Below are 21,133 nucleotides of genomic sequence, written 5' to 3'. Positions count from 1 at the left end.
TCTACCTGAACTGAGCTGTTGATCTTTGACTGCCCCCAGATACCAGCACTCCTGCTCTTCACACTCAGACTGGAGCTGTTCAGGGTCTCAGGCCTTCCTCTTGCAGACATCTGCTCAGCCTCCAAAGTCACGTGATCTGACCTGATCCCTTGTGACAGATCTCTACATAGTCTTGTCTTGGCTTTATTTCTCTGAAGAATGCTGACTAATACACCAGCCAAAAGAAAACTGATGGCTGGTTCTTTAGTGCTTGTGTGGGAGTCAGCCTGAATCCCTTTCATTTGGCAGGCACTCAAAGGCAGGCAGAGGAGTTAGAAATCTTTAAAGTACAAGAGGGGAAGGTTCAGAGATACCCTGGCTGGAGACTTTCTGCACAGAAAACAGCAAGCAGGCTGACGAAGACAAGACACCTGCTGCCACTAGATAGGGGTGCATATTTGGATTTCTCTGGTTTATCCAACTTTAGAAGGAGAGACAAAATTAGGGAAGACATTGGTTATTAATTGTGTCCTGGGCATTTTGTGTCAACTGTTACAGAAGTGACTGCTTGGGTTTCGGGATTGGCACTGGTCTGGTGTCTCGCAAGTCTGACACATGGCAGTTTGGCTTCCTGAACTGTTTCTTATAGAAGGCTGCAGGCCGTGGCTCACACGGCTCTGTTGTCTTATATGCTCAGGTGGTTGTTTGTGTGCAAAGTCTGTCTCCCATCTTTCACAGAGACAGCTGTCTCCTAGCAGCTAACCTCTAGCCAGCAAGGAAGTTGCCAGCATATCTAGAGAGCCATTTTGGGAGACAGCTAGTTGTCATAGGCCACCTTGTCCTGAGTGCCTGAGGATGTACCTGCTTAAACCAGCACACTCTCCTAGCTCTGCACCATGACAGCACGGGAGGAAGGGAAGGCAATGGTTACAGCAGTGGACAGCTCTAAGTGAAAAGGAAAAGGGTTGGACTACAGTTTTCAGCCAAGGCTTAGAGCCCGGTGGACAGCTCTGAACACATGCTAATGCTGCAGAGCCTCCCCGCTCACCAACCATCCCACCCCCTTGTCTTAAAGAGTCTGCAGTCACAAAGCAAGGCTGGGCATCAGAATTCTCCCCCAAGCTTCCCATGTGATGTTAAGATGCAGCCCAGGCTGGCAGCTCATGACCAACATGAATAATAACCTCCGAGACACACCACGGGAGCATTGAGCAATTAGTGACAATGAAATCAGGGCAGGTAGCCAGGAAGCCTCTGATCTTTCAGGCCTACAATGTAGAGCTTTAGAAATATAAAATGAGTCTGAAGCTAAACCAGAATAGCAAATAGGTAAAGGTCATGGTGTGTGAGGGACTCAAGAGGCAAAACCAGAAAGCTGCAGCATCCGTGCAAGTGTGAGAAACAAATGATGCTTAGAACACATTCAAGCCAGAGGCATCCCAGCATGGAGAGGGGGTGTAGTCTCCCATCCCCTCCCTACCCAAGGAGCGATTTACCATTGGCCCCTGCTGGCAAAGGGAAATCGGCTTTCTCCCATACAGATAGGAGTGTCACTGGGCTTATCAGCCACACTCCAAGGCACGCCTTGTGCCCAGGAGTAGTTGCCCAACATAAAACACACTCTGGGGGTTTCGTTTGGGGTTTTGGTTTTGGTCTGTTTTGTCTTCGTTTTTTTTTTTTTTTTTTTTTTTTTTGGTCTTGTTGGGTTTTGCGGGGGGTGGGGTGGGGTGGGGTTGTTTTTCATTTTCGAGTTTTTATGAGTTTATTTGACTTTATTTTTGAGAAAGAGAGAAAGACAACATAAAGTTATGTGGGCATGGGGGTGAGGAGGACCTTGGGGGAAGTGAGAATTGGAATCAAATGTACTGTATGAAAAATATTTTAATGGCTCTATGAAGGACAAGATACCTCCTTGCTGAGCTGCAGCTTTTGTTTTTTGTTTTAGTCATTAAAAAATGTTATCTTTCCATGTTAAAATGCCCATTTATCATATGTTTCCCATGTGACACATGTGCTTTTTGACGTAAGCACATGCATATCCTGCCTACTTTTAATAGAATTCAGAATAATTGAATTTTGGCAATTCTAAATGCTAAAGTACACACACACACACACACGTACATACACAGGCGCACACACACACGTGTACACACACACACACACACTCTCACACATACTTCATTTCTTGTCATTTCTAAATTTCCAGTCTGGTTTATTTGAGTTTGATACAACACCACCCCCTGGTGGACATTAATAGAACTGAACCTGCTTGGTTTAACAAGACCTATTAGCCCATCCAAACAGTTACATTTCTTCAGCCTCAACATAGCTCTCTCTTCAAACAAAATAATATGCAAAAACCTCAACAGAAAAGTGAAAATGAGCTATGCTGGCAATCTTCTATTCTCTACATTTTGGAATAATTTTTAAATATTTATTTAATGTATAGTGTGTGCCTATGTGTATGTGGTTGAGTGAGGGTGTGTGTGTGTGTGTGTGTGTGTGTGTGTGTGTGTATGTGTGTGTGTGTGTGTGGTGTTTTGAATAGGCACGCCCCCTCACAGGCTTATATATTTGAATGTTTGGTCATCAGGGAGAGGCACTACCTGGGAGGGCCTGGGAGGTGTGGCTTGTTGAGGTGGGTGTGGCTTGTTGAGGTAGGTGTGGCCTTGTTGGATGAAGTGTGGGATGAGCTTGTAGGTTTCAAGGGCCAAGCCAGGCCCAGTGGCTCTTTCTCTTCCTGCTGTCTATGGATCCAGATGTAGAACTCTCCTTCTCCAGCACCATGTCTGTCTGCATGCCACCATACTTTCCTCCATGATGGTAATGGGCTAAATCTCTGACACTGTAAGCCATCCCCAATTAAATGCTTTTCTTTATGAGAGTTGCGGTTGTCGGGGTGTCCCTTCACAGCAACAGAACACTGACTAAGATGTGTGTGTGTGTGTATACCTACAAAAAGGCCAGAAGAGGGTGCTGAGCCCCCTGAAACTGTAATTATATGAGGTTGTGAGCCATCTTAACTGCTGAGTCATCTCTCCTGCCTTGCCCCTGTATTTATGGCCAAACCCACATCTCCCCAAAATACCTTCAAGATACACTTTATTACCCAGACACAAAGGCACCTCCCTCCAGAATTAAATGACATCAGTGCCCCAAGATTGCTTATCTCAGTGAATGGGTGCATCTTCTTCCAAGCCAAGAGCACTCCTGAGGGTCCACAGTGTACAGGGACAGGCTAAAGGTTCCAAATAGACCTAAGTTAGGGAATCACACTAAAGTATTCAACTCAGCAATTCTCAAATTTATTTTATCACAAGACACATTCCTTTCCTTCCCAATAATTTTTAACATGAGGAATACTTTTGTACCGTATGTCGTTTAAAATGATGGTTCTGTGTCCACTAACAAATTAGCTCTTTGGTTGCCTAGACTACTGTCTTCAACAATGCTCATTCACTGTGTGGTCAGCCAGCTCCCAGTCATTTGTGGTAATGGAATATGCAGCCTAGGTGACTGCCATGGTAAATCCCTATTGTCAGCTTGATAAGACGGGGGATGGCTTAGGTGAGTACTAAAACATCCCTTGGGTGCGGCTGAGGGTAGACACAGATGACCTAATCAATGACTTAATCCATTGGTAGATCCAAGAATTCAATTAACTATTGGAGAATGAACTACAGGAGGTGGGGGCTGGTTGGAGGCGGTAAATAGCTGGCGGTGAGGGTGGAGGCTGTATCTGGCCCTGGTCGTTCCTGCTGCCTCTCCACTCTGCTTTTTTGCAGGCGTAAGTGGAACAGCTTTGTTCTCAAGGGTCTCCCTCAAATGATGGACTGAAACTGTGAGAAAACTAATTCTTCAGGCTGTTTCTATTAGGCATTTCATCCCAGAAACAACAAAACATGCACAGTGACAGACAGCTCCTAACTGGTGCTGCTTTCAGAGGCAACTCCACCTTCATCATCAACTATCGTTACCAGCTAAAGGGAGGAAGCAGCTGCCGCCTGCGCTGTCAATGACCATGCTTTGCCTTCAGGAGCTCTGCACTGCGAGATCTTATCTAGAGGGATGGTGACACTTGCTTGATTGAATCTATGACCCAAGAGGATGGTGCAGAGCTCAACAACTGACAGGGATCTGCTGTGTTACCCACCCATTGTCTCCTCTTACAAGTTTATGAGCTAAAGACACAAAAACCCTATTACTTACATCACCCATGTGCGAGTGTTAGATCCTCCCCAATGCTATCCTGTATAGCAAGTATTTTTTAATAACATATTTTGGCAAAAATAGGAGTTCTGTGTCCTGTGTTGATATTGGCAAGCTTCTTAAGTCTGCTAATATGTGCTGCATGATTTCTAATTTTGAAAACAAAGAAGGTCAGATTCAACTTTCAAGCAGTGGAAACATTATGAGGCCCAAGTTAAAGACTTCAAACTGTGCATTGATCAATACTACCTGGGGTTATTTGCTGTCCTTTGACATCAGCTACATCTTTGACATAGGTGCTGGGGTTCTGAGGGTATGGATCCATTCCATCACCAGCCTGGTGGCTTCCAGAGCAGAGCCCCAGTGCACTGAGATGCCCCCACTCCCATGGCCATAGTTGTGGACCACAAGCAGCCTCTGTCCTCCTTGGACTAGGAGCTCCTTCTGCAGACGCACGTCTGGCCGGCTGGGCCTCAGGCCCACTTTCTCTTCTATGCTGTAGGCTCTGTGAAGGGAGGGCTCAAGAGCACAGCATCGAGAAAAGATCTCTCTGCTGAGTTCCGCATCTGGGGATAGATTCCAGTCTCCCTCCTGTCTGGTTCCTCCCAGGGTTACATAGGATGTACCAGGGTAGACATACGTCAGGCCACTCCCATCCCGGATGAAATGCTTCACCCAGGGGGCCTGTACCCGGAGCACTTGGCCCCTTACAGGGGAAATCGTGGAGTCGCCCACAAGTTGCCGGCTTCCCAGACCTGAGCAATTGACCACAATGTCAAAGGATGGCTGTAGCTCCCACAAGTCTTCTATTCTCCTGGTGAGTAGCAGACCTCCACCTTCCTTTATCCTGGGAAAGAGAGACTGGGGTGAGCCTTAGCCACCTCTCACCCACTTCCCAGAAATGAAGGGCAGGACCACAGGAACAACAACAAAACAACAAGCTCCTGGGAGCTTCCAGGACTCAGGGCCTCATAGTCTAGCTCCATCCTTGGCCAACAGAGACTCCCGAGGTTAGCACTAAATGAAAACCTATTTTGGAAATCCAAAACAAAGAAAATCATATGTTTCTCTCTTAAAACATTTTGCAAAGAGCTCCTATATTGAGATGCAAAATAAATACCAAATCGATCTGTGCTTTAAACACCCAAGCACTTTTTGTTCAGACACGACTGCCTCCACATCGAGGAACATGTTGTTAATTCTTGCATGTGCCTTTGTATTAGTTCGCTCTGGTAGATGGTTTCACTTTCTGTCTCTGTCTCTCTGTCTCTGTCTCTCAGAGAGAATGTTTCACAAAAGGAACAAAATATACAGCTGATGGAATAAATGACAGCTATTTTTGGACCAAAAATAATGAGACCAAAAATACTTTAATAATGAGAAGGGATGGTTTAGCAAGCCTTGTAATCATTGCTGAATTGCAGGATAATATACACAGCATAAAACCTTACCACTGGGGCCATTTTTAAGTGGCATATTGTAAGAGGCAATGTGTAAGCTTACATTGTTGTTCAAACATTACCACCACCTGTCTCAGCAACTCTTTCCATCTTGAATGTGGAAATTCTGTAGCCATTTAAAAAAAGAATAATAGCTGGGCACACGCCTTTAATCCCAGCACTCGGGAGGCAGAGGCAGGCGGATCTCTGTGAGTTCGAGACCAGTCTGGTCTACAAGAGCTAGTTTCAGGACAGCCTCCAAAGCTACACAGAGAAACCCTGTCTCGAAAAACCAAAAAAATAAAAAATAAAAAAAGAATAATAACCCCCAATAATCTTGTCATCTAAATCCCTTGTAATCCTATAATCTTATTCCCAGGTCCCTTATAGGATACAGGGGATTTAATATAAAAGACTTTGGCAGTTTGTCTAACCGATGCAGGTTGGTGATCTAGAAGCAAAACATTGCTGAGAGGGACAAAAATATTGTGAGACATAGTGCCCTTTCCCAAGGGCCAGAAAAAGAACTGGGAGACGGTGTAGACAGCTGGCAGTGTGAGGTTTTAACATACAGATACAGATATGCGCATGCACACATGCCCAAGCGGCCCCTCGAGCACGCACACACACACACACACACACACACACACACACACACACACACACACACACACAAAGTTGGTTCCATCTCAGGGGAACTCTGACAAATAAAGTGGTCCCCCAGAGGTGTCTGTCCCCCTGTCTGTCTGTTGTCACTCCAGCACTTTCCAGAGAAAATATGGGGAAGACAAGACTGACAGCAGAAACAGAGGTTTGGGTGCCTGTGCGCTCCCTGCATGCCAGCACACCATCCTCCCTTCCAGGCCAGATGGACAAAGGGCTCATGAGAAGGAAAACACAAGAAAAGTCAGAATGTCTAGACAGAGCCTGAGGATAGAAGGTGTAATGACGGCACAGTTTCATCACTGATTTTAACTCAACAAGAAAAGACTCTGACATTCTACTCCTTCTGGCTGGAAAGCTCAACTGAAACTTGCACTGAGATCTGGAAGGAACTGGCCTTTTGACACTGTCCCCAGTTCTAGAAAACACCACAAGCAGAGGAGAGTAACAAGTGAACAGCATGGCCGCTCGCAGTGTCACAGGCCCCAACATCAGCTCAGCTTTTGTGAGTAGAGTTTTGTCTTCTCCACAGCTTAGGAGATGGTGACTGACAGCCAGAGCCTCACCCCCTTACTCTCCACGCCCCTGCCATTAAAGGGACTGCTCCTATAGCACCACTGAGCAATTGAAGGCCAGCCAGAAACCTCTGGATTGGATTCATGTATTATACATTAAATATTTACAGAAGGCCCAGCTGTGCTAAGCCCTCAATAATTTGAACCTGGAGTGTACTTTCCATTCAGTCCAAGAGGTTTCAAGCTCTAATTTTTGCCCTGTGTATCCTTGCTTGTTCTTCAGAAAACCAGTGGGAGGCTGTGGCATTTACCTGCAGCAAAAAAAAAAAAAAAAAGCCCAAAGACATTGGCAAGCATCTACCCAGGGCCACAAACAACCAATAAAAACATCTGGTGTGACAGAGTGACTGTAAGCAGTGAGAATGAAAGTTTCCACTCTCTCCATGGAACAATTTGGAAACTGAGATTATGTTTGTTAGGTGTACACTAATGAACAGTGCTGTTAAAGTGCTCAGGCCAAACGTTGCCAAAAGAAGAGGGAATTGGTGTTTTGTGGCAACACTAACCAGTACTCCATACTGTGTTTGTGATGTTTAAGAAATAAACACTAACACCACGGAAAGATGGAGTGAAAAGAACGTAAGAGCCAGAAGGCGGGGAAGAGTGCTGAGGGAGAAAAGGTCTACTGGACGTTATACAGCTGTTGCGTTCATGAACTCCCAGCAGCTGTTGTGAGCTGCACAAGCCTGAACCCATCAACATTTCACCATGGGTGGGGAGGGCTCAGGAGACCCCACACTTGCCTCCGTAGCTGCTAGAGAAGGAGGGATCGTTTATTTCAGTGGTGCAGCCATTGATAATTTTCCCATGCTGTAGTAAATAAGCCCCACCCAGGTTCTGCAAATAGCCCTAATTAAACACAATGGGTCACAGAAAAAGAAAAAGGGAAAATACACAGAAGTAGGACAGGAGCCGTCTGGAAGAAAGGTGTGCTATTTAGGTTTTGTTTGTTTCTATTTTGGTTGACTTGACACAGCTACAGTTATCTGAAAAGAGAGAGCCTCAACTGAGAAAAAGCCCCCATCAGATTGGCCAATAGGTAAGCCTGTGGGACATTTTCTTGAGTGATAACTGGCATGGGAGGGCCCTGCCCACAGTGGTTGAGGCCATCCCTGGCCAGGTGGTCCTGAGTTCTATGAGAAAGCAGGCTGAGCAAGCCTGGGGAGCAAGCACCCCAGTAAGCAGCTCCCTCCATGGCCTCCGAATCAGCTCCTGCCTCCAGGTTCCTGCCCTGCTGGAGTTCCAGTCCAGACTTTCCTTCAAGACAGACTGTGGTATGAACATGTAAACCAGAGAAACCCTTTCCTCCCCAAGTTGCTTTGGTCATGTTTTACCAGAGCAATAGAAAGCAAACAGGACAAAGGGTTTTGAAAGAGGGGGAGGGAAACAAGAAAGGGCAATGGGGCTGAAAAACAACTACAATCATTATATACACACATAAAACTGCCAAAAAAATTGAAGAAAGCAAGTTCCAAGGAAAGACTTTTGGGAAGCAGGACCATCTACCCCTCACTTCCGCTATAACCTTGTCACGCTAGAAAACTTCTCTAAGCTTCCAGCCTTCCCTTCCTCCATATTGCTGCCAGACTGCCCTCATCAGCTTGTGGAAATGAAACGGGACAACATCTGGACCAGGGCTGACAAATGTGTCACACACCACAGCTGTAGTTGCTCAGTCAGAGCTTTGCTAGAAAAATAAGAAGGATCAAGGGTTTGTCACACCATTATGGAACACAAGCCTTGCTATGTGGATGTGGGTAGCCTGCTCCACAGATGTGTGTCACTTATATTTAGCTATGGTCACTGAGATTCTTTAAAGGTTTTAAGTGGCTCTTCTTTTGAACACTGTCTTGGTTTTGTTTTTCTTTGAATAGACTGTAGGTTCCACACGCTAGTCTTTGAACATTATGTCCTGTGCTTGGCCATTCTAATCAGAACTCAGGGTTATTTTTTCTAATTCAGGGAAATAAGTGAACTTGCCAGTCGTAGGATTCATGCAAATTTCTTCAATTCACTGAACTTGTTTCCTTAACAATAGCCTAGGGATAAGACCGTGCCTGGCTCAGAGTAGTTAGGTCTATGTGAGAATTTAATAAGTTCAATAAATGCAAATGTCCTTCTTTTTTGTTTCAACAGACCTCGCTAGGAGCAGTGGTAAAAGCCCAACATGTCACTGGAGATAAGGTAGGTGATCTATGGCAGCAGGGCTTTTGGAAGACCCAGCCAGGCTTGCTGTGCTGGGTCCCTCTTAGACCTCTTTCCCAGGAAGAAACCTGCTACGCATGCCCAGAGACAGGTTACCATGCTCTGTTTCAATGTGAGTGGATGGTGCTGCCCACCCATGTATCACTATGTATCTCAGGCAAGTACATCATGAGCCTGGCACCAGTGTAGAGGAGGACACTGTATCCAGAATCCAGATACTAACTTAAATGACCAAGGGCCAAGAAGTCACTTTTACAACCATATGAAGCTGCTATTACAGGTAACATATCTATTACCAACTAGGGATAGAAAATACTGTCATTTTCCTCAGGAGATTCTGGCAGGGAGCAAGACACCATTTTGCAAGGAGAGCATACCACAGCCCCATAACCTATGAGGAAAGGGGGGCTCCATTAACTAAGGGAACTTACCGGGAAGAAGGGACTCCGCTGGAGAAACCCTGTAGTGAGGACTGGCAGGAGGAAGCAGGGGGAGAGTACAGCCTAGGGAAGAGGCAAGCCAACCCCACAGAGCTACCAACCATGCCTTGGAACCCACTCTCCTGGGATCAACTCACTGAAACACATTCTAATAGTTTTGGGGTTTGGGTTTTTGTTTTGGTTTGGTTTGATTTGGTTTTTGGAGACAGGGTTTCTCTGTGTACCTTTGGAGCCTATCCTGGCACTCGCTCTGGAGACCAGGCTGGCCTCGAACTCACAGAGATCCGCCTGCCTCTGCCTCCTGAGTGCTGGGATTAAAGGCGTGCACCACCAATGCCCAGCACATTCTAATAGTTTTATAGGAACTTAATGAATAGAAAATGAGGAACAGTAAACATTTTTAATCACTTAAAATCCAGGTGGTTTCTAAGCTGCCAATCACTCCTTTGAGACAGACTATACCTTATTTTGAGAATGTTATCCAAATAACTCTCTGCATTGCAATGCTATAAAGTGAAAACTCCCACATGTGTGTCTGCTCTGGAGAGGAGGTAAAAGAGTTGGGGCTACACCTTTGCAGACTGTATGCCCTGGCCAAGAGGCAGGAGACTGGTAGTGTGTCCAGGCCCTGCTGGCATCTGAGACATCTGAGCATCCTCCCTTGGAGAGCGCAGATACCAGTCCAAAAGCATGGAGGAGGCCGGAGGCAGAGCAGGGCTGCCTGGAGTTGGGGTTCAGAGCAGAATGTGCTGTTCCCCACAGGAGTGAAAATAATGTAGAGACATTTGTGCCTCTTATTTTAGCTATCAGACAAATGAAAAATAACCCCCAAGAAATTGAGATATCCCCAGGAATATCTCATGCCAGGAGATATGACCCTAGTCTGAGACCCTAGTGTCAGATGGGAGGGGGTCTCCTGGAAAGAGGTTTTATGAAGCCCTTGCTCGTTAGCCCACCTTGCAACAAAGACTAGAGGTGAACACAGTGGAGATAGACAGACCGCACCCTCACCAGAGCTGTTCAGCTATTTGTACCACTGGCCTTCTATTTAAACCCAAGCCTAATTCTAGCACCCTGAAGGTGGATATGGTTCTGGGGGGGGGGGTGAACTAGACCTCTTTGATCTTCCTCACAATGTGGCTAGACTGAATAATGATGAGCTCTGATCCTAACAACTCCGTTATCTGAAGGAGGACATCTTTCTTGGTATGGAGTCAGCTCTCCTCTCACCCTAGAATGAAGAGAAGTGACACTAGTGGGGGTCTCCAATCAGAATGAGTTTTTAGTCACCACCTGAAAAGAGGTTGGAGTGAGAGGTGAGACACATCCAGGGGTGTGGAAGCCGCATTGAAGATGAGGCGTGTCTGAAATGAAGAGAGGGAGGCATGGCCAGGGTTGGGATCAAGACGGGACTTCATTAGAGAATTACATCGGGGTTATACATGCATTGTTACTGGCTTTTAACTGGACTCCTGCTCTCAACCTGAGCAGTGGCACCTTATCATACTAATCACTCCAGGCCACACTAGACCTCTGGGCCCTTGGAGGAGGGAATATGGGTGTGGTTCAGGGCCTCTATAGGTCCTGAAGGGGAGTGGCCATCTCCCTTAGTCCATAGAGGAGGTGTTGAGAAAGAAAATCCAGCCACGGAGATGCCTTAGAGCATCTTAATAAAAGCCACCAAGGCCATTGTACCCTGCACATCCTTCTTCTGTTCACTACAAGCCTTACTGCCACCATCAGGAAACACAGGCAGCATCCTCTTGCCACCTTTGACAGTGTCCTCTCACTTTGTCCTTGCCCACCTATGGAAAAACCAAGAGTGGACACACTCAGCTTTGGAGCCTGCAGTCTCACACGCCCCTGCCCAGGCACTGAGAACAGATGCAGGGCAGGGAGAAAGTGCCTAAGGCAATGGTTCTCCACCTTCCTGACCTGCAACCCTTTAATACAGTTCCTCACGAGGTGGTGACCCTGGTGACCCCTAAACATAAAATTACTTCATTGCTACTTCATAACTGTAATTTTGCTACTGTTGGGAATTGTAATGTATATATCTGATATGCAGGATATCTTATCTGTGACCCACCCCCTGGGGGGGAGGGGGTGTCGTGACCCACAGGTTGAGAACCACTGCCCTAAGGGCTATTTCAGAGGGAAAGCTATGTTCCCATAGTCCTCCTGGGCTAGACAAGAGGATCAAGAGTCTACTCCATACAAGAAAAGGCCCTTGCAAGTTGGACAGGCATAAACTGGGAGAGCCTGTCCCCTGGGTGATACCCGATGCAGGTGTGTATTTCTATATAACTCCCTAGGAAGCCACAAGAGTCTGGCAGATGGAAGAAAGAACACAAGGAATATGAGCAAAAATGGGGGTGCAAGGCCTGCCAAGGCAAAGCAACAGAGATGCCTATCAGCATGGGCAGGGAGGTCAGGGCTGGGTTCTGTGTGGGCTACCTCAGAGCCATGAAATAAGGCCTGGTGTCCTGGAAAGAAATCAACCCATCTAAATTATAGGTCTCCAGCACTGAAAGGGACCACCAGGCTTTCTAGATGTCACCAAATTCAGGGTGGCTCTGGCCCCTTCACGATAATTTATTTGGGTAGGCTGCCTGGCAGGAGACTTATTGCCTCTATATTCATTTCCTGGGGTGACAAGCACAAAAGCAACCAAGCAGGTGACTTTACTGTCCCAAGATATAAAATATTCCCTGCATGGGTGATTAAGCCTCTGAGGGCTTTTGTGTGTTGAGTTGTTCTAGACATTATGGGCAAAGTTTGAGAAGGAGATGGTCTAAGTTACAATAAAATCATGTATTTTTCCTGGGTTGATGAAACATCCTGGCAGGCACTGAGGCTGCAGCCATTGCTACTCGGCATGCTGGGAGGAATGTTCTCTTCTGCATGAGGACACAGAAGGCTGAGTGTTCACACTGTGGAGAAGAGGCGGAGGCGGCTGCAGAACAGGACCAAGTGTAAGGAACAGCAGGGATTGAGTGGCTGCCCATCTGGGGCTTCCCAGCCCACAGAGTGAACCCCAGATGTCTTATTCCCTCACAGCGACATCATCCTGCCACCTACCAGCCTAAAGGGCTCCTCCTGGGCTGTAATGAGGCCCGGCCCCTGCTCCACAAGCCTTCCATAGAAGAAAAGGGGGTAGGTAGCCTTTGTCTTCCACCATATTGCCCATCTGGCCAGATGCCAGGCTCATTAAGTAGATTAAAAAGCAAAACAAAAAGAAGATCAAATTTCAAAATACCTCTGGTCCACAAACATTTCAGATAAGGGTGATGGACCCAGTCCCAGATTTGGGGATTGACCGGGGTTATGTTTTTCAAGTTCCCAACCTCATGCACTGGATGAGCAAACCAGCAAGAGAGTCATTGATGCATCTCAGGTGAAAATACACTTGCTGTGTATCCTAAAACGCTAGGAAGAGGAAGTGCTGAAAACCAAGCCAAAAGGAAAGGTTTAAGGACTGAATTTTAAGGAAGCAATCACATACTTTAGATAAGCCCTCAATTTTAATGTTCTTACTCATAACCAAATTAATACTCATCATCATAATAATGAAGCTATTTTCACTGAAAATGAGAAAAAATTAAAAATAATTTATGGTAAACATAGGAGTTTCTCTTCCAAAGAAGTAAAGCTTTAAATGTGTTATCCGAATGCCTCTATGGTCCGCATGAGCAAACTAAGATCTTGGCTTTTTTCTGAGGGGATGGGAACAAATGAGGCACCAAGTTACCGTGAGTGTGGTACAGACTTAGTCCTGGCCAACTGTACACTCTCCAGAGGCTTCCACAGCCCTGGCCATTTGTGTAGCTGGATAGTACAAGAGAGCCCTGAGGAGCCCCAGAAAGCCAGCTGTGTGCTTTATGAACAGCTGTGCAATAATTTACCACCATGTCAAACAGGAGAAAACAAGGGCATTTCAACCAACCTTTTCTCCAGCCATGGGAGGTAGGCAGAAGTCTCACACTTCAGAGTTGTAAAAGCCTGACCAAAGATGTGTTGAGGGAATCGCTTCAGCTCAGCCTCTGTCATCTTTCGAAATCCCAGAACAACATCAGCCCAGAAAGGCACCTCCTCATGGGGGACACTCCGGAACACCTGCCAACTGAAGCACGGGAAGCAGAAGAGGCTCCTTAAAGTCTGTGGGATCGTGTGCTTTTCATAAAGTTCACATAAAATTCCCTAACACATTTTAAAACTTCACTTGCTGTCAACACAGAGAAAGCAATCGATTCTTCCATCTCTCTGGGGTTCAGATACCTGAGTAGCCAAGTTCAGATGTTCTCAGCTGAAGGAGTCAGACATCTGTAAAGAACTCAAGGGGCTGGCAGGCAATTCAGTGGTGGGGCTCCCAGCTGGCATGCACCAGGTCAGAGTCGCAGCCCCAGCATGACAAACAATAAGTAGAATGCCTTTTTTTAACCTTAATAAAGTTTATATATATATGTATGTACATACATACATATATATAGGTACTCTCCAATTCAGAATAGGATAGAACCTCCCATAGTGTAACGTAGCATGCCTTCTTAAATCTTCAATTTCATTAATTTTCTTCTGAAATGGTTTTGCCATGATTTCCTTTTTAGCATGTTGACTATGTGTTTTATCTAAATACATATATTTATTTGATTTTTCTGAAATGGTTTTACCATGATTTCCTATTTATACATGACTATTTATACATCTTGCACCATACTTTATATAAAAAAAGAAAGGAAAATAAAACAAATTCAAAGGTTAGCCTTGATTTTGAACATGATATCTTAATTGGTAGGATTTTGTTTGTTTGCTTGCTTGTTTCTGAGACAAGGTCTCACTATATATATCTTTGGCTGTCCTGGAACTCACTACATAAGCCAGGCTGGCCTTCAACTCAGTGATCCTCCAGCCTCAGCCTCCTGAGTGCTGGGACTAAAGGTGTGCTGGATAATGGAAGGAAGCAGGTGTGTGATTGTAAGTCAGTTCTAGGCTATGAAGGCAGGAGTCACCAGTGGAACCTACTGGGGGAGGGGCTCAGAATGGTATGGGTAGATGAGTAGACACTGGTATTGGTGGTCAACAAAAAGCCTGGAATGCTGGATGAATCTGATCAAAGTACATTGCATGAAAGTTTCAAAGAATCAATAAAATAATTTTTAAAACAACTTTAGATGTTAAAAAAAGAAGCAGCAGCATGTAACAGACTGCCAATAGTGGCTACACATTCGGGCTTTTTAAGTACTAGGCCATTTCTATGAGCAATTGGCAACCATCCTTTCTCTGAAGCATCAAAGACACAAACCTGAATGCTGAAGATGTGATTGCTCACACACCAGAGTTCGTGTCTCTAAGTAGAACAATTCACCCAAAGCAAACCCTGAGAAGGTGAAGTGTTGCTTGGGCATGGGAAGCCGTTCTCCTTGTCATCGTGCACACCCTGCCTGGGCTGTGGCCCTCCTCCACAACTTTGCCACCTCGGCCCCACCCCAAGAAGTATCCAGTTCTAAAATGGTAACTATCTAGCCCAATACTAGTAAGAATCCTCCTTGATCCATAGCTACTTCCCCATACCAGCAATTTTTTTTTCCAGTTTTTGAGACAAGGTCTCTCTATGAGGCCTGGCTGTCCTGAACTTACTCTGTAGACCAGGCTGGCCTCGAACTCACAGAGATCCACCTGCCTCTGCCTCCCGAGTGCTGGGATCAAGGGTGTGCACCACCACCACCCAACTTAACTATTACACCCCATCAAATCTCCTTTTAAGCATTTCTTAAATCCATCTACTCTATCTGCCTACTTTCCATGTATCCTGCTGGCCTCTCTTTCCCCAAGTTTAGTCTCTACTCTTCGGATAAAATGCTTTTGCAATGCAAATATGAACATTACCTCCATGTGTAATGTGCCCCAGTGACTTCGCAATACACCATAGTCACCTGAGACTGGTCAGGGTGTGGGCTGTCCTCTCTATCACACCTGTCTCCTCTGGGCCCATCCCCTCTCTATCCCTTTGCCTGTATTAACTTACACTCTCTTGAAGGTTTCAAAGGAATCACTTTTTCCTACACAGCTTCTGATGAGCTTCTGGAGCAAGTTTCTTCTCTAGACACATATCTGTCTTTACTCCAGCCTCTGGTAACAAATGTTCCATTAGTAACTTGTAAGATTTAGGACATTCCCCACAGGCCACAACCACTTGAGGAAAAGAATGTGTCTGTGTTCGGTAGAATTCACTTAACACATATTTATTAACCATTTACTATTTGTAGAAGCCATCATTGCCATATCCCGAAGACCTAGAAGACCAGTAGAGAGGGTGCTACTACCAAAATTCTTTTTGAAGAAATGAAGATTAAAGTTATATCAAATACACACAAGACATTTGTAAAGCCTTCATTTCGAAATGACAGAATACTGGAACATGTCTGTTTCTAAAAAAAAAAAATTACTTAGAGACAACGTTGATGAATTACTATTGGTTTTGGGATAGGTTCAGCGTGACTGTAACACAGTGACTACCATGCTTCAATATGGCTCAGCAACTAACATTGGGGAGAAAGAATAGGCCCTGCCATTAAAACGAGTAAGTCCACAGCTTGATGGTTAAACAGAACCTGCTTCTTTGGATAGGGGCTTTGGAAAAGTGGCGATTATATGGTGAGGGAAGGTGTCTTGGTTAGGGTTTCCATTGCTGTGAAGAAACAACATGGTGACAGCAGCTCTCATATAAAGGAAACATTTCATTGGGGCTGGCTTACAGTTCAGAGGTTAGTCCGTTATCCTCATGGCAGGAAGTGTGGCGGCACCCAGGTAGACATGGTGCTGGAGAAGGAGCTCAGAGTTCTACATCCAGACCCTCAGGCAGCAGGAAGAGAGACACACTAGGCCTGGCTTGAGCTTCTGAAGCCTCAAAGCTCACCTTAGTGACACACTTCCTCTAACAAGGCCACACCTACTCACAGTGCCACTCCCTAAAGGCCTTTGGGGCCATTTTCATTCAAACCACAAAAGGCAAGAAGGGAAAGAGCAGAAGCCCTTCTGCTATTAGTAAGCACTTAGAAGAGGTGTCTATAGCCTGGAGCTTTCTTCTGCTGCTGCTGCTGCTGCTGCTTTTTGAAAAATGTTTGTTTACTTACTTATTATACGTATATGATTGTGTGATGCATGCCTTTATATGTACTGCAATTCAGGCAAGAGCCCACAGAGACCAGAGGGGACATCAGATCTCCTGGAACGAGATACAGGTGGCTATGAGTGCTGGGAGCTGAACCCAGGTGCTCTGTGAGAACAGAAAATGTTCTTAACCACTAAGCCATCTCTCCAGTTCCAAGATGGGTACTTTTTAAAATAAGTCTTGGTGGCACAAAGATGGAATAGCACTTGGAAACACCCTAAAGGTAAGCATCCATCTGCTCTTCAGAAGGCTGTGTTAGCACACAGGACAGCGTTTGGTGACTCTGATATCCAAAGACCCTAAAGTACTTAGTAATCTCTACTTCAGAGGATGTAGAATGCAATTATCATGTTTTAAGTGCTGTTTGTGTTAGAGATGTTAAATTGAGTTGGGGCGTGGGGGGCTCGGAGAGATGGCTCAGCAGTTAAGAGCACTGAATGCTCTTTGAGAGGACTCAGGTTAAATCCCCAGCACCCACATGGCAGCTCACAGCTGTCTGTAACTCGTCTTCCAGGGGATCTGATTCCCCCATACAGACACACTTGCAGGCAAAACATCAATGTATATAAAAATAAAATAAATAAATAATTTTTAAAAAGAAATGTTAAATGAGACTTGTTCTCAAACCCCTCTTAAGTATGCATTTCCTCTGAATCAGATACCAACAATCAAACAGAAAGGCAATCAGCATTTCAGAAACACTAATTCCAAATGGCACTTCAAGAGATGAGTCTAGGGCTGAAGCTGTAGTTGAGTTGTAGGGCACTCACCCAGCATGACCTAGCAGGCACAAGCCCTGGGTTCAATCTCCAACACCACCCCTTCCCCAAAAAGCAACTTTAGGATGTACAAAACTTACTTTTGGGGGCCATCTTATTTTGTAATGATTCTCAAATAAATAAGTCATTACTCTGCCTAAGGTCTCTGTATCCATTCCAGTGTCACAGCTTGCTGCCGTCCACCAGCTACACACCCAAACTCAGTGCTTATGCACAATTCAGGATCTTTGCTTGTTTTTCTCTTTATTTTCAAACCACTTCACATTCTTTGAAGAAATTTAAAAAATATTTATGATAAGAAATTGCAATGATTATTTAGTTAAAAAAAAAAAAAACAACCTAATTCTGTTAAGTTTTCTGAAGCAGTTTCTCCCTCTAACAAATATAATCTGCTGATCTCTGGTCTCTGTCTTGTTCTATTTCTACGACTACAAATTCCTTTTCTTACCCAGACACCAGATGAACACCCGCATCTACAGCTTCTGCAGACTTGGCAATTTCGGACAAGTGTTGGAAGGTCTCCGTAAACCACTGCTTCAGCGTGGGCACAGGCGTGTCTGCGTAGTGATGGAGAGAAGCAAAGGGCAACAGAGAGGAGATGATCATGACACAAATGTAGCCAGGGAGGAGATTCAGACAGAATACACAGAGCTTTCAATGTTACTGATGGAGGGGCAGCAGGCTAGGCAGGGCAGCCTGACCCAGGAGCCAGAAGCATACGTAGTATGTTCCTAAGATGCCAGCCAGAGCAGGAATGCCTGTATGAGTGGGAAATCTAACAGTCTATTGTTGGGACAATAGACAGAACTGAGAGGATCCTTACAAGTGGGCTGGAAATACAGAGGGTGACCAGCAGGGCCCCCAGTCTGTATTAGTAAAAAGACCTTTAAATAAATCACTAGTTATAAAACTAACAAATATCCCTTTAATATTTAATAAACATTGTCATCAGTGAAAAGTGTACCTGTGTGAATGCAACACTCTCTCCCAAAATTGCAGACAGGCTGCTTGTTTGGAGATGAAGAAGAAATAATAGCTGTGCTGCAGAATTATGTTAGACCTCAATGGACTGCCCTACGTCGGTATGGAGAGATGGTTTAATATGCATTTCTAAGTTCCTACCCCTGAACCCTAAAAATGGAATAGTAGCTAAGAGCCTCATGCTACAGAAATCATCTCCGGATAACAGACAATTCTAGTTCAACTTCGGATTGAGCAAGCATGGTGACCTAATTCATATTCAAGTTCTGGTCGAACAAAACTATAGTAGCCAGAGTGGCAGGAATAATTTGCAAATGCAGATGGATGGATGGTTCTGTGCAGGGCACTGGTTTGAACTCTGAATATTAAGCTCATTTAATCCTTACAAGAGTCTGCCGGTAGGCATGGGGCTTATTTATTACTAGTGCTGGCCTGGATCATGTCTTAGGAAGAAGTCTGGGGAGCAGAGCAAAGCCTTCTTCTAGCAACAGCAGAAAAACAAAGTAATGCAGGACACCAAGTCACTGAGCCACAGAGAGAGCACAGGCATCTGTGAATGGATGAACTCTCAGATAAAGCGCCTCCTTTGAAGATGTCCAGGGACACCAGGCAGCCTTCAGGATCACTCCCGAAGGCCTGGTATAAGCAAGGGGACTCTGAGCAGTGGTCTCAAGAAAGGCACCTAGTATAGAAATCAGCATCTTGGAAATATACCCATCTCTCACCTGGATACTTGTGAGGAATGAGCATTCCAGCTGCCACATTACTGGTGGTATCAGGAGTGAACTTGTCTGAGATGACGGTAATGGAGCTTCGGGGAACCAGCTGGGAAATGCACATGGCGGTTGACAGCCCTATCACCCCAGCTCCGACAACTGCAATGTGCACTGTGTCCATGGCCTGGGAGGAGGGAAATGCAAACCTTCTTTAAGGAATCATTCTGCCCAGATGAAGTTCCGGCCTACAATTCTTTCCTTATGTCAGGCAGCCTCTCAGAGTTAAGACTCCCTTCTGAAGTCCCCATGGGTGAAGCCCAGGAGCTCTTTAACCTCTCGTTCCATTAAACAGCAGTGTGAGCTGTGAGGTCTCTCCAAGCATTTAGCAACCAAACCAAAACCAGCCTAGCTTTTCTGCCACACTCACCACCAGTAATCACAAGGCATTTGGGGACAGATTTCTAGTCATTGCACCTGCCTGAACTTTTCCCCTGTAGGCACATCCTAGGGCGTGCTGGTGAGGTAAACAAGGCCTGGAAAGCTGCTGAGCTATGACCTCTGCTCCTATGACCTGCTGGGGAGCAGACACAGAGGCACCACCAGAAGCATTTGTGAGATCTGTTTTGAATGATAACATCAGAGAGAGCTTGAGTGACAGAAACCATCATCATTTTCCCATCTTCACGGTCTCTGGGAACCTCCCTTCCCAGCCTCCTCACTGCCATCACTGTCTCCTCCTAGAACTCTAGGCCTGAACTCCTGACCTGGACAGCATATTTTCAAAATAAGGGAAGCTGGGCTCCTGGCTGGACTGCACCATGGATGATTCCATAACATGAAGGAATGGCCCATGGCCTTCAAGCCTCCATGCCCTTATGAAGACAAGACCAAATGAATTCTTATTAGTCCCTTAAGTGGTAAATGAGAGGCCATGGAGGCTGTCTCCCAAATAGGCCTCTTGTGGGAGGGTATGGGGAAAATGTAGGTGTCAGGTGCCTGTGGCTGCCACCCTGAGGCTGACATGTTGTGTGGGAGGTAAAGAGAGTGGCAAAGATTTCAGTACCCTCCTACCTCTCACCAAGTCAGCAGGGATCCATGACTCCCTGCAGCGCTAGCAGCCTCCCTGCCTGGCCTTCACTTTTGGCTTGCTAAATCTGCTCCCTGACCAGCTTCCTCTGCCTGGCTCAATTCCAAATTAAGGAGAGAGAAAAAAATATAACAATCAATCCAGTTAGTCATTGCCACTTTGAGAGGCAAAGTTTTAATACACAGCCAGCTATTGGGGCTGTCAGCATAAAAACCTGTCCTTGAGTTGGCTGGTGGCGCTATGCTTTACGACCCTGGGGGTACTTTATGACAAGCGCGCAGCAATGACGCACAGAGCATAGCAACCACCCTGGGAGGGCCTATGGGCCATAACAACCAGTTGGCCAGTCAACACAGGGCAAACCCTCCAAGCCTGGAGGCACACCAATCCTGAGCCTGTGCGTACCCCTAGACACTCCCCTTACGCTGCCCTACAAGATCTCTCGGGAGCCCCGAGGAGCTGTCTTTGCTAGCCATCTGCCATGGCGGGTGGGTGAAAGACCCGAGCTAGCATGGGATTAGCTCATTAAAAAAAAAAACAAAACAATAAAGCCTCATGCAGTTTGAAAAAAAAAAAAAAAAAACCTGTCCTTGGCACAATCCCTTCTTGCAAAGAGCAATGGCCAGTGAAAGGTTCAGGCATTATGCTGGCCTGCCCCTGTTACCTGGTGGAACAGGCAGTATCCTGGTCAGCCCAAGGGTCCATGGGAACTAAGTCTGCACAGAGGTGCAGAGGACCCCTTTAAAAGACAGGTCCCTGCCCGTTTACACTCTCTGTTTCCGCTCTGCTTCCACTCCCTGCTTTCTCTCTACTCTTTCTCCCACCTATGCTCTCTCTCGGTCTGTCTATGGCGACCGGCCATGGCAGTCAGCCATTTACCCTGTTCCTT

General features: G+C 45.8%; 1 protein-coding gene across 2 annotated transcripts; it reads right to left on the bottom strand.

The window, feature by feature from the left end:
- Positions 1–4,293: 4,293 nt before the first annotated feature.
- On the bottom strand, positions 4,294–19,338 carry Ddo (D-aspartate oxidase). Of its 2 annotated transcripts, XM_035439091.1 has the most exons (4): positions 19,167–19,338; positions 17,909–18,017; positions 13,457–13,633; positions 4,294–5,035 (listed from the first exon to the last, which is right to left on the bottom strand). In XM_035439091.1, exons 1-4 carry the CDS (start codon positions 19,336–19,338, stop codon positions 4,468–4,470), a joined length of 1,026 nt encoding a protein of 341 aa, XP_035294982.1. In that variant the 3' UTR covers positions 4,294–4,467. The 2 variants fall into 2 exon arrangements, with proteins under 2 accessions (XP_035294982.1, XP_035294983.1); XM_035439092.1 differs by lacking the exon at positions 13,457–13,633.
- Positions 19,339–21,133: the final 1,795 nt, after the last annotated feature.

This window comes from Cricetulus griseus, chromosome 2, assembly GCF_003668045.3.
Source record: "Cricetulus griseus strain 17A/GY chromosome 2, alternate assembly CriGri-PICRH-1.0, whole genome shotgun sequence".
NCBI lineage: Eukaryota > Metazoa > Chordata > Mammalia > Rodentia > Cricetidae > Cricetulus > Cricetulus griseus.
The sequence above is the reverse complement of the archived record's forward strand: the minus strand, read 5'-3'. Positions and strand labels throughout refer to the sequence as shown.

Coding starts and splice junctions, on each gene's coding strand:
- Ddo (XM_035439091.1), bottom strand. CDS start 19,338: ATGGACACAGTGCACATTGCAGTTGTCGGAGCTGGGGTGATAGGGCTG. Junction 13,634..17,908: donor GGTGTTCATCTGGTGTCTGG/GTAAGAAAAGGA, acceptor CCCGTGCTTCAG/TTGGCAGGTGTTCCGGAGTG. Junction 5,036..13,456: donor CTCCCATGGCTGGAGAAAAG/GTTGGTTGAAAT, acceptor TCTCTTTCCCAG/GATAAAGGAAGGTGGAGGTC.